Source organism: Lissotriton helveticus, chromosome 5_1, assembly GCF_964261635.1.
Source record: "Lissotriton helveticus chromosome 5_1, aLisHel1.1, whole genome shotgun sequence".
In the NCBI taxonomy this organism is placed as follows: domain Eukaryota; kingdom Metazoa; phylum Chordata; class Amphibia; order Caudata; family Salamandridae; genus Lissotriton; species Lissotriton helveticus.
Genome location: NC_136065.1, coordinates 1656054196 through 1656065806, shown reverse-complemented (window position 1 = coordinate 1656065806; position 11611 = coordinate 1656054196). Strand labels below are relative to the sequence as shown.

General features: G+C 40.0%; 1 protein-coding gene and 1 gene segment (V, D, J or C); both read right to left on the bottom strand.

The window, feature by feature from the left end:
* LOC144755687 (immunoglobulin alpha-2 heavy chain-like) overlaps positions 1–11611 on the bottom strand; it is a 1801746-nt gene that overhangs the window by 697357 nt on the left and 1092778 nt on the right.
* LOC144755686 (uncharacterized) overlaps positions 1–11611 on the bottom strand; it is a 233426-nt gene that overhangs the window by 30031 nt on the left and 191784 nt on the right. The window contains exons 9-10 of the mRNA XM_078644864.1: positions 5560–5868; positions 2676–2993 (exon numbers count right to left, since the gene is read on the bottom strand). Coding sequence (XP_078500990.1) covers positions 2676–2993; positions 5560–5868 — 627 coding nt within the window. The remainder of the gene's footprint in view (positions 1–2675; positions 2994–5559; positions 5869–11611) is intronic.

Here is an 11611-nt window from a genome sequence, read left to right as displayed (position 1 = left end):
ACAGAGAGCCACACACGAGGTTGGGAAAACCAGCAAATATTTACCGTGCGCTCTCTGCATTTGGAGGCAATCACGCCCCACAGGTAAACGCGCACCACATTTATCGCTGCAATATAGTTTAGCTATTTAATAATAGATATTAATGCGATCCCCAAATATTTTCTTCTTTCTATATGCATTCAAATACCAGCCGGACATCTTAATTATATAAGAACAGTCCATCGTTTCTACATTGACAGAGAACTATACAAAAAATCGTGAGAGTGGTACTCATTCATCGAGCTGACCTAGTTATTGGAGGTGACAACGCCCCAAAGTTGTACATGTGAGAAGACCTTGGGCCTTATTTATGAAGGCCTTGCGCCACCGGTGCGTCACTTTTTCCCATGTTAAAAGTGACGCACCGGCGGCGCAAGGCCTTCATAAATAAGGCCCCTTGTTTTTAACACAAGCTAAAAGAAACCCCTTCAAGCTTGGTAGATCGCTGATTTATTACACCATTAAAACATTATTGCGCAGTTAATGCTTTTAACTACTCGAGTATGATGGCTCATCTCTACCCTCACAGTTTTAAATACAAATTATTTGGTGGTAATTTCCTGACGAAGGCACCCCCTAGTGCCAAAACGCCGTCGAAGACGTCATCTCTACCACTTATAATTGTTTATAGGATTGATGATATGTACCCAAAATGTTATTGGTGATGATTTTAAAGTATAAATGTATTCGCTTAAATAATTAAAATTCATTGTTTTCTAACTTTTGTTACTCCTTGAACTCATTTCCCACAATGCGTACGTTTAAGATTACCTGGGAATTTAGGGGCATATTATCAAGGGGGTTTATCTCCGCTTTTTTGGCTTTAAAAGCCAAGAAAGCGGAGATAAAATTATCTCCCTATTACCAAGCTGTCGCTAACACCAGTTAGTGACAGCTAATAGGAGATAGCGACCATTCTGGGCCCTGCTTTGCATGACAGTGATATTTATCACTAATGACATGCAAAGTGGGCGTGCCAAGATGTTAGCGACTGGAAACAGTCGCTAACATCGCTATCTCCTATTACCAACTTTTGGAGATATTCGCGCTAAGCGCGAATATCTCCAAAAGCTAACACCTGCCCTGAGCAGTTCTTAGCCATGTTATCCAATGGGAGGTGGATAACATGGCTAAGAGCATTTGCTCGATAATGCATGAATATCGCTGACTTTTCAGCGATATTCATGCATTGCGGCCGTTTTTTATCGCATTTGCGATAAACCTTGCTAATAGCAAGGTTTATCTGCGATAAAAATCGCCGATGTGCGGCGATAATTTTTGTCTCTAAACAAGTTAGAGACAAAAATTATCGCTAACTGTTGGTAATTTGCCCCTTAGTTTTCCATTGTGTGGAAACATACTGCAGCCTGCAGTGGCAATTTAAAGTTTTATGGAAGCTAAAGTCACCCCGAACAGACCTGTGCCACTCAACGGGCCAGAGGTAGCCTCTTATTCAGAGAGAAATACCAGCCGAGAAGTTTCGCAATATCCTGGTAAATGTCTGAAATGTCATTCTTGTGTGAGGTCAACCACGGAAAACTTAATAGCTCCACTGTATTTTGCAAAGGTGATGTTTTTTTTTCATTTTAATTGTGACAGACAGTGGTGTGTGCCCCTAATCACTGATCCAACACAAGCTGATGAGTCTCACAAGAGTTTTGCAAGAATCATGAGTTATCCATACACAACTCACCATTTATGGCACTTTCACAGTGAGCAGCATCAGCAGATCAACAGTATACTCAGCCACATTCTTTCAGTCATTAACTATTTCTACTCAGGGCATAGAAAAATATACTCCAAATCTCATTTGGAGTGGGGCCCTGTGGTATGTTTGTGGTCCACAGGCATACTAGCCATAACTATTCTGAATTCCAGTCATCATTTGGGCCAGGTGGCACAAATCCTCAACTATGAAAAGACTGCCAGCTACAAACACAAAACAAACACTGACATTAAAATAAACATACAGTGGAACATATAAATGAAAGCAAGCTATAAACAGCACCAACAACACCGATGACCCGGCTCAAACAGTCAGAAAGCAGACTGGATTGTGATGAGATACTCAAGCAAAGGCAAGAAGCTATCCAGACTTATATGCTATGTTGCCATACTAATGGCAATATGATGTGATATAAGTCTGTAAAATGTATGTAATGTAACATAAGAACATAACATTAGGGAGTACACGCTTTCAAAATCCAGCGTTTACAATCAAAACAGGGAATATCAAGAAATGTTCAACCAATTAATCCTTTACATTTGTATTAGTATTTTTATTAAATGTACACAGCCGACATTTATCATCATCTAGGAAGAATACAAGAATAAGAGATCAGGGGAATTTAATTTCCCCATATGTGGCATTGGAGCAGTTAAGGATTTAGGCAGCAGAAATTTTAAAAAGTGCTGATTTTAGCTCAAAAATATTCAGTCTTGCGCCTGAATCAAGAGTGTTGGCTTTTATGCAGGATATACGCAGAGAGAAGCTTTGAAGTCATCTCCATGTGCGGACGGGCCAGGCGATGAAGCTCCGTGCATCTCCGCATAGCTATACATCAAGGTGGTAGAACACCTAAAGAGGAACAGAAGATCTGTTAGCACAGAGGATCTATCAATTAAACTATCTTTACCTGTGTAAAGGCTGATGCTTTTCTTGAAAGTCTGTTCCGATGAGATATGGCCCACCACACAAGTGTAGACAGCTCCAGCCAGCCACTCAGCCTTTGGCACAGCCAACATGCTGTTTAGGGAGCATTGATGGATGTTATGGTTGCACTGGATCATGCCATCAATGGAAGCAGGTAGTCGCACTTCTGTACCATTTTCCCATGCCACAAAGATGTCTTCGGGGTAAAAGCCATTGACCAAACAGACCAGGTTTACCATCTCAGAAGCAGAGGCTTCATGGGCCAGCGGGTGTAGAAGGGAGATAACTGGGGTCTTTATTACTGCAATGGCACATGAAAAGAACATTGGAAAAACAAATCAAATGTTTCAGAAATGAGAAACAAAGTCCAAAAGTTAAAAGGACAGCTATTCTTCCGAGACAACCCTTGTTTTTACATAAAAAAGATATTCTATGATCTTCCCAAAATCCTTCTGGAAAGTAATATGGGCCTACATGCTCAAGGTGAGGAATCCATTTTGCTTCAGGTTCCATTTTGTGACACTTAATATTGAGCCTGCAGAACATAAAGAGGCCCACGGGCCTGAAATTAAACTTGCTGTACCCGCCACACCTTGCAAAAAGATAATCTCAAAAGCTATGTGACAAACTGTTGCTAATGCTTCATTATTTCATAAATCAATGCCTCTGTATAGACAAATGCTTTATTAGGATTATTGATTGATAGGATAAATGGCTCAAAAACCCTTATTGTTTCACCGAGCAACTGGCTCTCATTGGCCGTGTAGCATTTGTGCAATATGTACTGTAATCTATAACACCCCATGTCAACTTCTGTACTTCCAGCAAATTCGGAATGACACTTGGCTTCTCGCAGCTCTGAATCTTACTGCTGTGTCTTTAGAAATGTATAGGCTTCTATAAAGGGAGGCTGCCTGTTAGCCCTTCAGAAACGCTTTAATGTAACATAATCCACCACACTGCTGGCACTTTTGCATCTCTAGCAAACAACTGTGCACAACCCTTGTCACAATTGTGGGCTTGATTAAACAGGCACATCCAAACAGAATCTGGGTCATTTTGCTGAAGTGTTTTTTGCTCTTGTTGAAAAAGAGATTACAATGATCAGTCCCATATTTTGCTACTTTGGCAATAAGGAATGAAGCATAATGGTTTATCAAATAGGGATACTTTGGGGTTACAATAGATTTCTCGAAACTGCCTCTAACTGGCTCTGATCCAGCTGCTCTCTTCTGTAAATGGAAACATTTTCAATGGTAATTGAAATGATAGCATTCCCCATAAGTTATGTATCTTTGGCAGCAACAGTGTGAAAATATTTTACTAGGGTGGCACATCTTAACTATTTATGTGATGTAAACTTCTTTGATATCATCAGGAAAAAGGTTTTTGTGATGCCACTTCTGGTGATATCACCGCGGTCAAATGGCAGTTTTGTTCACGTCTGCTATCCCGTAATTGTGACCCAATGATTGTATTGAGAAAGTAATTTGTATTTATCTTTTAAATGAGAATGTTACAGGCAAAATCAAGTTGCCCCAAACCAATGCCTATTAAGTGAACATCAAAAGCAGTTGAATCGATTACCATTCCCTTTTTTTCTTAAACGGGCTGTTGTCCTTTACGTATGCTTCTATATATGTGAAGTTTCTATAGCACAAAACTAGACAAAAGGCAGCAGAGCGGTGTACCTGGTAAAAGACAAGCATAAAGCCAAAGAGTTACAGGAGAGGTAGCTGGTTTGTGGACTTGTCTTGCATTCAGTATTATCTGAGGAAATTTACACTATATTGTAAAGGCCCGCAAGCTCAAACAAAATGGTGTGGCACCGCACAAGTATCTGTGCAAATGTTGGTAAATCTGCCGCCTTAACTCTTTGGTGAGTGATCTCTTACATTCTGCATTTATTTTAATAATTCTAAAATACACATCCATGTTTTGGCGTTCACTTGGGAACAGCCTCTGATCTTCTTAACCTTTCTCCCTCGCCTATGCTGTGTATTAAACGTGTGCTTATTTCAACCCAGAAAAGTTAGGGTGACCAGAATTTTAAAGCAAAAAACTAGGACATTTCACAAAAATAGAAGGACTATAATTTTACGTCAAGCGAGAGCACAGAATGACAGCCTCCTCAGCAGAGAATTACAAAACAGGCAGTAAGAACATACATAAAATGCAATTTTTAAACCCAGTAGCTTGCCTGTGAATTAAATTGCTTTCTTGGAACAACTGCTAACTATCCCTGCTTTGTAAAACATAAAAAACACACCTCCCCCCGTTTTTAGTCGACCCTCTCCAAAAACGGGAACATGAGCTAAATTTCTCGAAATCTGCCCGGACAGCTCGTGAAAAAAAAATGGGGACTGTCTTGTCAAATCCGGGACGCCTGGTCACCCTAAGAAAAGTAGGACTTTTAACTGTTGTATTCTATTTAAAAATGATGTGATCCCTGTGGGCTAAGCTATGTTTTGTTCGTGTCAACTTTCTTTCTGAGGCACTTTTGTCGTTCCAAATTTTGAGTACATCTTTTTTAATTTAAATTGCCCTTTCGTCCTTCGTACACATGTGCGTTAATCTCTGGGCCATATTATCAAGAAAGGGCGAAATTTTATCGCCGCTTTTATCGAAACTGCCGCTAAAGCAGCGATAATGGGCTTGATATTATGCCCTTGTGAATTCCCATAGAAGCCCAGGTTAACACCATAACCTGTGCATCTATGGGAATTCACAAGGGCATATTATCAAGCCCATTATCGCCGCTTTAGCGGCAATTTCCTGCCGATAAAAGCGGCGATAATGTATCGCCTTTTCATGATAATATGGCCCTCAGTTTGGTAAATATATAACACAGAAATAATAGTCGAAACCTGAGCTCCGTTTGATGGTCAGCGGCGGAAGCACATAGGAGGCGATCTGCGGCTGGCAGGTCACCGTCTCGGTGGTTTTCCACTGAGACAGGCTGATCGGGAAGGTGCTCCTCGTGATCTGTGCACCCCTTCTGGATCCTCTCACTGTCTCCGTTATGACTCCGCCCCCAGAGGCCCTGCCGTTCACCTCCCACCTCACGACGGCGTTGCTGACTTCAGTCACACACGTGATCACTGATGTATTCTGCTGAAAAAGTTCTTCAAAAGGCGGCTTGAAAATGGTGGTAGTCAGCGCTGCTGTCTGGTAGCCTGTAAATGAACAAGGACGCGTCACAGGAAAATAGAGAGTTTCGCCTACGAAAGTTGTGCATTTTAAAAATCTTTCTTTTAAAACTATGTATGTTACAAAGCTCTTTTCTGCACCTAGATTGTTGAATATTTTGTGTCAGTAAACTGAGGTATCTGTCTATCCCTGATACAATTTTCTTGGAAGTTGGTAAAAGTTATGTTTTTCCAAACCTTGCCTAAAATGAACAATTAATATTTGCCCAACGTTTCTACAGAAACACACAACAAATAATGCTCGCAGCCCAAAAGACCGCTGCTCAAAAAGAATGGTAATTAAGAATGTCCAAAATTGCACATTTTGTCGAATTTTTGGGAAAATGATGAATATTATGTAAAATATTATTTTGGGCTGTTCATTAAAAATCAAATCCGATTACATAATTCACTTTCAACTAGGTTTACAACCTGGCGGTTTTCAACTGGCGCCACTGCATTTTAATCCCATGCCCACACACCAATTAGCAAAATCACCTTAAAGCCATATTTGTAGTCCTTAACCGTCCATACTTCAAATAGCAAATATAAAAAGAAAGTGCGTTTATATTTCTGCACGGTCTCTGACTCTGCAAGATGATACAAAAAGGGGGGTTGAACCCATGCAGTCGCGGGGACCTGGGCGTTATATGATATACCAGAAAAGGGGGTCCCCGCAAGGAGAAAGTGTTGTGTACAACACACACTAAGAAGGACAATAAAACTAGAAACACTCAAATCACAATTACTTATGAATAAATATTGTCCTTTATTTGACAATACCAGAGTCCATTTGTAAAACACACATCGTATTTATGAATAATAATAATAAGCCCCAATCGGGTAGGGAAAGGAAAAGAAGGGGTAAAACATTTTGGTTTTATTTTGAGTCATTTTGAAATTTATGTAAACTTTAGCAATTGCACTTTTTCTTGAATGCTTCTATCTCTTTACGACTTTTCACTTACCTGAGCACACCCCTTCTTTTCCTTTCCCTACCCGATTGGGGCTTATTATTATTCATAAATACGATGTGTGTTTTACAAATGGACTCTGGTATTGTCAAATAAAGGACAATATTTATTCATAAGTAATTGTGATTTGAGTGTTTCTAGTTTTATTGTCCTTCTTAGTGTGTGTTGTACACAACACTTTCTCCTTGCGGGGACCCCCTTTTCTGGTATATCTGACTCTGCAAGGGCCTCTGTTACGCCACGGATCTGACTAATATTTAAAGGAAAGAAAGGCCGAACAATGATGCTAGAAATGAATACATGCAAAAACATTTTATAGTCCTATATTGAATCGTGTCTGGCAACTGCAGGGTCTTAAAATTAAAATAAATGGCTGGAAGACTGAAAACAAGGCATTCATCCAATCTATGTATTTCTAAAAGTTTTGCCAAGATGACTGTATTTGTAAATATCGCATACAATCAAGGAACACTGAGTTAAAGAATTAAATGTTGTATAAGATTTAATATATGTTGTCTTCATGTCTGGGTGAGATGAATGTATGAAGATATGAACGGTGAGATACTCGATGGACATGATTGCTGTTATCCACCGCAAATGACAAAGTGCATGCATATGTATATGGGCATTGGATATAATTATGTTTCTTTTATATTTTTTACTTTAATTATCATGTAATCACCCCAGACACTATTGTCATGAGCCCTTTCTCCAGATAGGATGCTAATTTTAAACTTTTGTGTTGCCAGAGGTTTTTGTACATTTAAATAATAAACATTTGAAACACGTAGTTAAGAGGTGCTCCTCGAGTCTGGCATGCATTGCTAGAGCATCACTGAACACACCGTTCAGCAATTACAATATTACAACAGAACCTGGATAATCATGTATCATACCAGTATTTTAAGAAGGCCTTTCTCAAATTTTCCTAGGTAACTAGGGTTCTGAGGTAGGAGCATTGTCTCTCATACACAAAGCCAGTAGCACCTGCTCTCAAACTATATAACTGCAAGGCTGTGAGCAGTGCCCTATACGGGGCTGAGTTGTGGGGTATAGTAAATGCAATCGACCTTTTAGCAGCGGAGAACAAGTTCCTTAAAAATGTGGTATCCCTCCCACAAAGCACCCCTCTCCTTCTACTTAAACTTGATTTGGGCATTAAGCCTATCAAGGGTCTTGCAAGGCTTCGCCCACTCCCGATCTGGCACCTTATGCTGCAGCTTTCAGTGAGGTTTGCGCTTTGGATAACACTAAAAAGATTGGCTGAATCAAACACGTAAATTGCCTTTGGTCCAGCATTGGTTTGCCAAAGCACAACACTGGCTGCCCACCAACCTACACTAGATGCCAGGTCAAATGATAATATTGGGCATGGGGTGAGCAGAACACATTTTCTAAAATCAAACAGGGCAGTCTAACAGATGCTTTTGGAGACTTGAAAACCAACCGTCTTTTAGAAATCTATTTTGATATCGTCAAGGTCCCAGCAGATAGGAAACTCTATGTCCCATTCAGACACGGCAGCCAACTAATGCTTTCACAAATTCTTGGCTGATGTAACAAATCTCAACCCAGGGGCTGCCCCTGTTGTTCGTGCCCACATGAATCAATAGGCCATGTTCTCTTTGCTTGTACAGCCTATGTGAAACCTAGGAACAAATGGCTAGCTCCAGTGTGCAGACAACTTGGGACTCGAAATTCCAAAGGGGCCTAGCGTATATTGAAATCAGATGCTAGACCTTTATTCGCTTGCGCAACAGCGACATTTTTAGGCAACTTTTGGGCGATTAGAAGGAGGGTGTTGTTAATCCCCTTGCCTAGCCCGGAGAGCCAAAAATGTGACAACCCGTTTACATAAGATCAACTGCCATAGATGTTACTGTTTTTTGTATTGTAAATTGCACTAATTGTACTAATATTCAATGCCTTTTTAACTTTGTCATTGGTTTGATTATTTATAATGGTGATTTTAATATGTTTTTATTAACTGTGTTGTGTTATGCTTGGATTGTAAATTCAGGGTCTGTCGCACACAAAATTAGTTGAATGCATTTGCACTTTAGTCATGGGTCTTTATTGTTCTGTTACGAATTGCTGGAGGCATCATACTCATGAGTTAATTGACAATTGTCTCATTTACACCCTTTCCTATGTTGTTATTACCATGTCAATTCCAGCCACTCCTAATTGTAACTTGTTTTAATATTCATTTGAATGTTGTTTCACAAGCTAGACTTGTATGGCTATATCTTTTATGTTTTCTTTTTAACCGAAATAAAGAGAGTTTGATTGATTGCACAGACAAGTCATACTAGAGTTCTTGGAAGCCTTTGATCCCACCACTATGAAAACAAAGATAAACTAAACTATTACTTCTACTAAAGACAAAATGAGAAATCTATTCAACAATCTGTTTCCAAAATGGACAAATTGTTCTTGGCATATCCAAATAGTTTCCTGAATGCCAGTTACTAAACTTACCTTATACCTCAAGCTATATGAAGCTACTGACTTTGTGAATGACAAACATATTGTCACTAATTTGTTGTTACAAATAGCCGGAGACTTTGCAAAGTCTTTGCTTTGTTCCACATATTAAAAAAGGATTTCAGCCCACCATCGCTAGAGTAACATGTTAATTGCATCTTCAAAACAGGAATATTTGCATATATTCCAAGATAGAGCATCATAAACTCCTCGGCCATGATTTAGAGTTGCTCATTAAATTCCAATTCACGTGTAAACGCCTGTTTACGCCTGGGTGGGAATTACATGTTTTGTTTTATTTAAAACATCTGGTAATTATCGGATGAGTTAAATAACTCAACCATTTGTTAAATGTCGGCAGGCCAAACCTGCTAAAATTGAACGAGGGAAAAGCATATGATATTTATCATATCAAACAGATTTTGTCGCATTAAACACCAAAATGTGCATGCTACATCAGAAACGTGTAATAGGTGTTATTTATCCCACCTAGCAAATAACAAACCCTTTGGAATTGTTATTTACCAGTGCGTTGAATAACACCAATACTTGTAAACAGGCCCATAGAATCACAGAAGCCTGTTGGCACATCACGTTTGTGTTGGACTAATGCATCTGTTGGGGTTAGTAGTTACATATATTTAACCTGATTTACCATGTATCCAATATCACTATTTTCAACTGGGCTAACGCACCATAGTGTACGAAAGAGTTTACGTTTTTTTGACACTGCAAATTGTATTGTATTTTATTTATTATTTTATCTACAATGCGTAATCATTCACCAAAGAGGCATCATAGCCCTTATAATCAAATAAATAACGCTGTAATCTAAAAGTCTTAACTTATTCAGCAGATGGGTGACAAAATAATCAAGTCTTTAGGGCTTTCCTGAAGTTTAAAAGAGCAATCTTAGACCACAGATGTACCATGAGGAAATTCTAATGAACAGCTGCAGCAAATGAAAAAGCTCTTCCACCGATGGTGGCACAACAAGACTTTAAGCTCGCACAAGAAAAATCTTCTTAGCAGGTAAATAGCGATTGCTTTGTACCAACAAAAGAGTTGTGACAGAGGAGTTTCGTGTAGGTCAAAGGAAGCTTTGATTAGCAAACGCAGAGATTTAAATAGCACTCTTTCCTTCACAAGTATCAAAAGCAGAGAAGTCAAAGCTGGGGAAACATGCTGTGGCGTCCCTCAGGGATGCTCCCTGAGCCCCACATTGTTTAATGTTTACATGCAGCCATTAGCCGACATCGTGCTACCGCGCAGGATAAAAATTGTCACCTACGCAGATGACACCCAGTTGGTCATCTCGCTTAATGGCCCAAGCAATACTCTTTCGGATCTGGGAACTTGCTTAAGAAAGGTGGCCTTGTGGATGGAACACTCCTGCCTAAAGATAAATGGCGGAAAAACAGAGCTTATGATCCTAGGTAACACCCCGGGGCTTGACCTGAAACAAATCTGGCCCAGCTGTCTCGGGCCTGCTCCTCTTCCTAAGACTAAGATAAAAAACCTGGGCATTTGGCTAGACAGCTCCCTTAAATTCGATGACCAAGCTGTAAAAGTCACAGGTGCATGTTTTGAGATCATGCGACTTCTTTGCAAGATTCTGCTCCTTCTTTCAATGAGTGCCAGGAGGATCTTGATGGCCCTGGTCCTATCTCGATTGAATTATGGAAACTCTTTATATCTGGGAGCACCCATAGCGACCCTGAGGAAACTCCAGATTGCACAGAATTTTGCAGCTAGATTACTGATGGGTGTACCTAAAAATAAACCTGCCAAACAAGCCTTCAGAACCCTCCACTCGTTACCGGTTGCAGCGAGAGTTAAATTTAAGGCTCTTTGTATAGCCCATAGGACCTACTGGGGACTGGGTCCGGCCATTAACAGACCTCTCATTACTCCCTACCAACCAAGAAAATTCATTAGTACCTCCAATCACCATCTGGCTGCCACATTGAAAATAAAAAGGTCGAGAAGTGGAGGCAGATCATTTACCTACAATGTAGCCAAACTCTGGAATTCGCTGCCCCCCCTTATCCGTGGCGAATCTGCTCATCTTACATTCCAGAAACTGCTTAAAACATGGTTATTCAACCAATAGCCAAACTCTAGAATTCGCTGCCCCTCCTTATCCGTGGCAAATCCTCTCATCTTACATTCCGGAAACTGCTTGAAACAGGGTTATTCAAACAATCTGCTTAACAATCATACTGCCATCTGGCTAGTCACAAGCGCTGGAACGCCCCCGGTTAGCTACG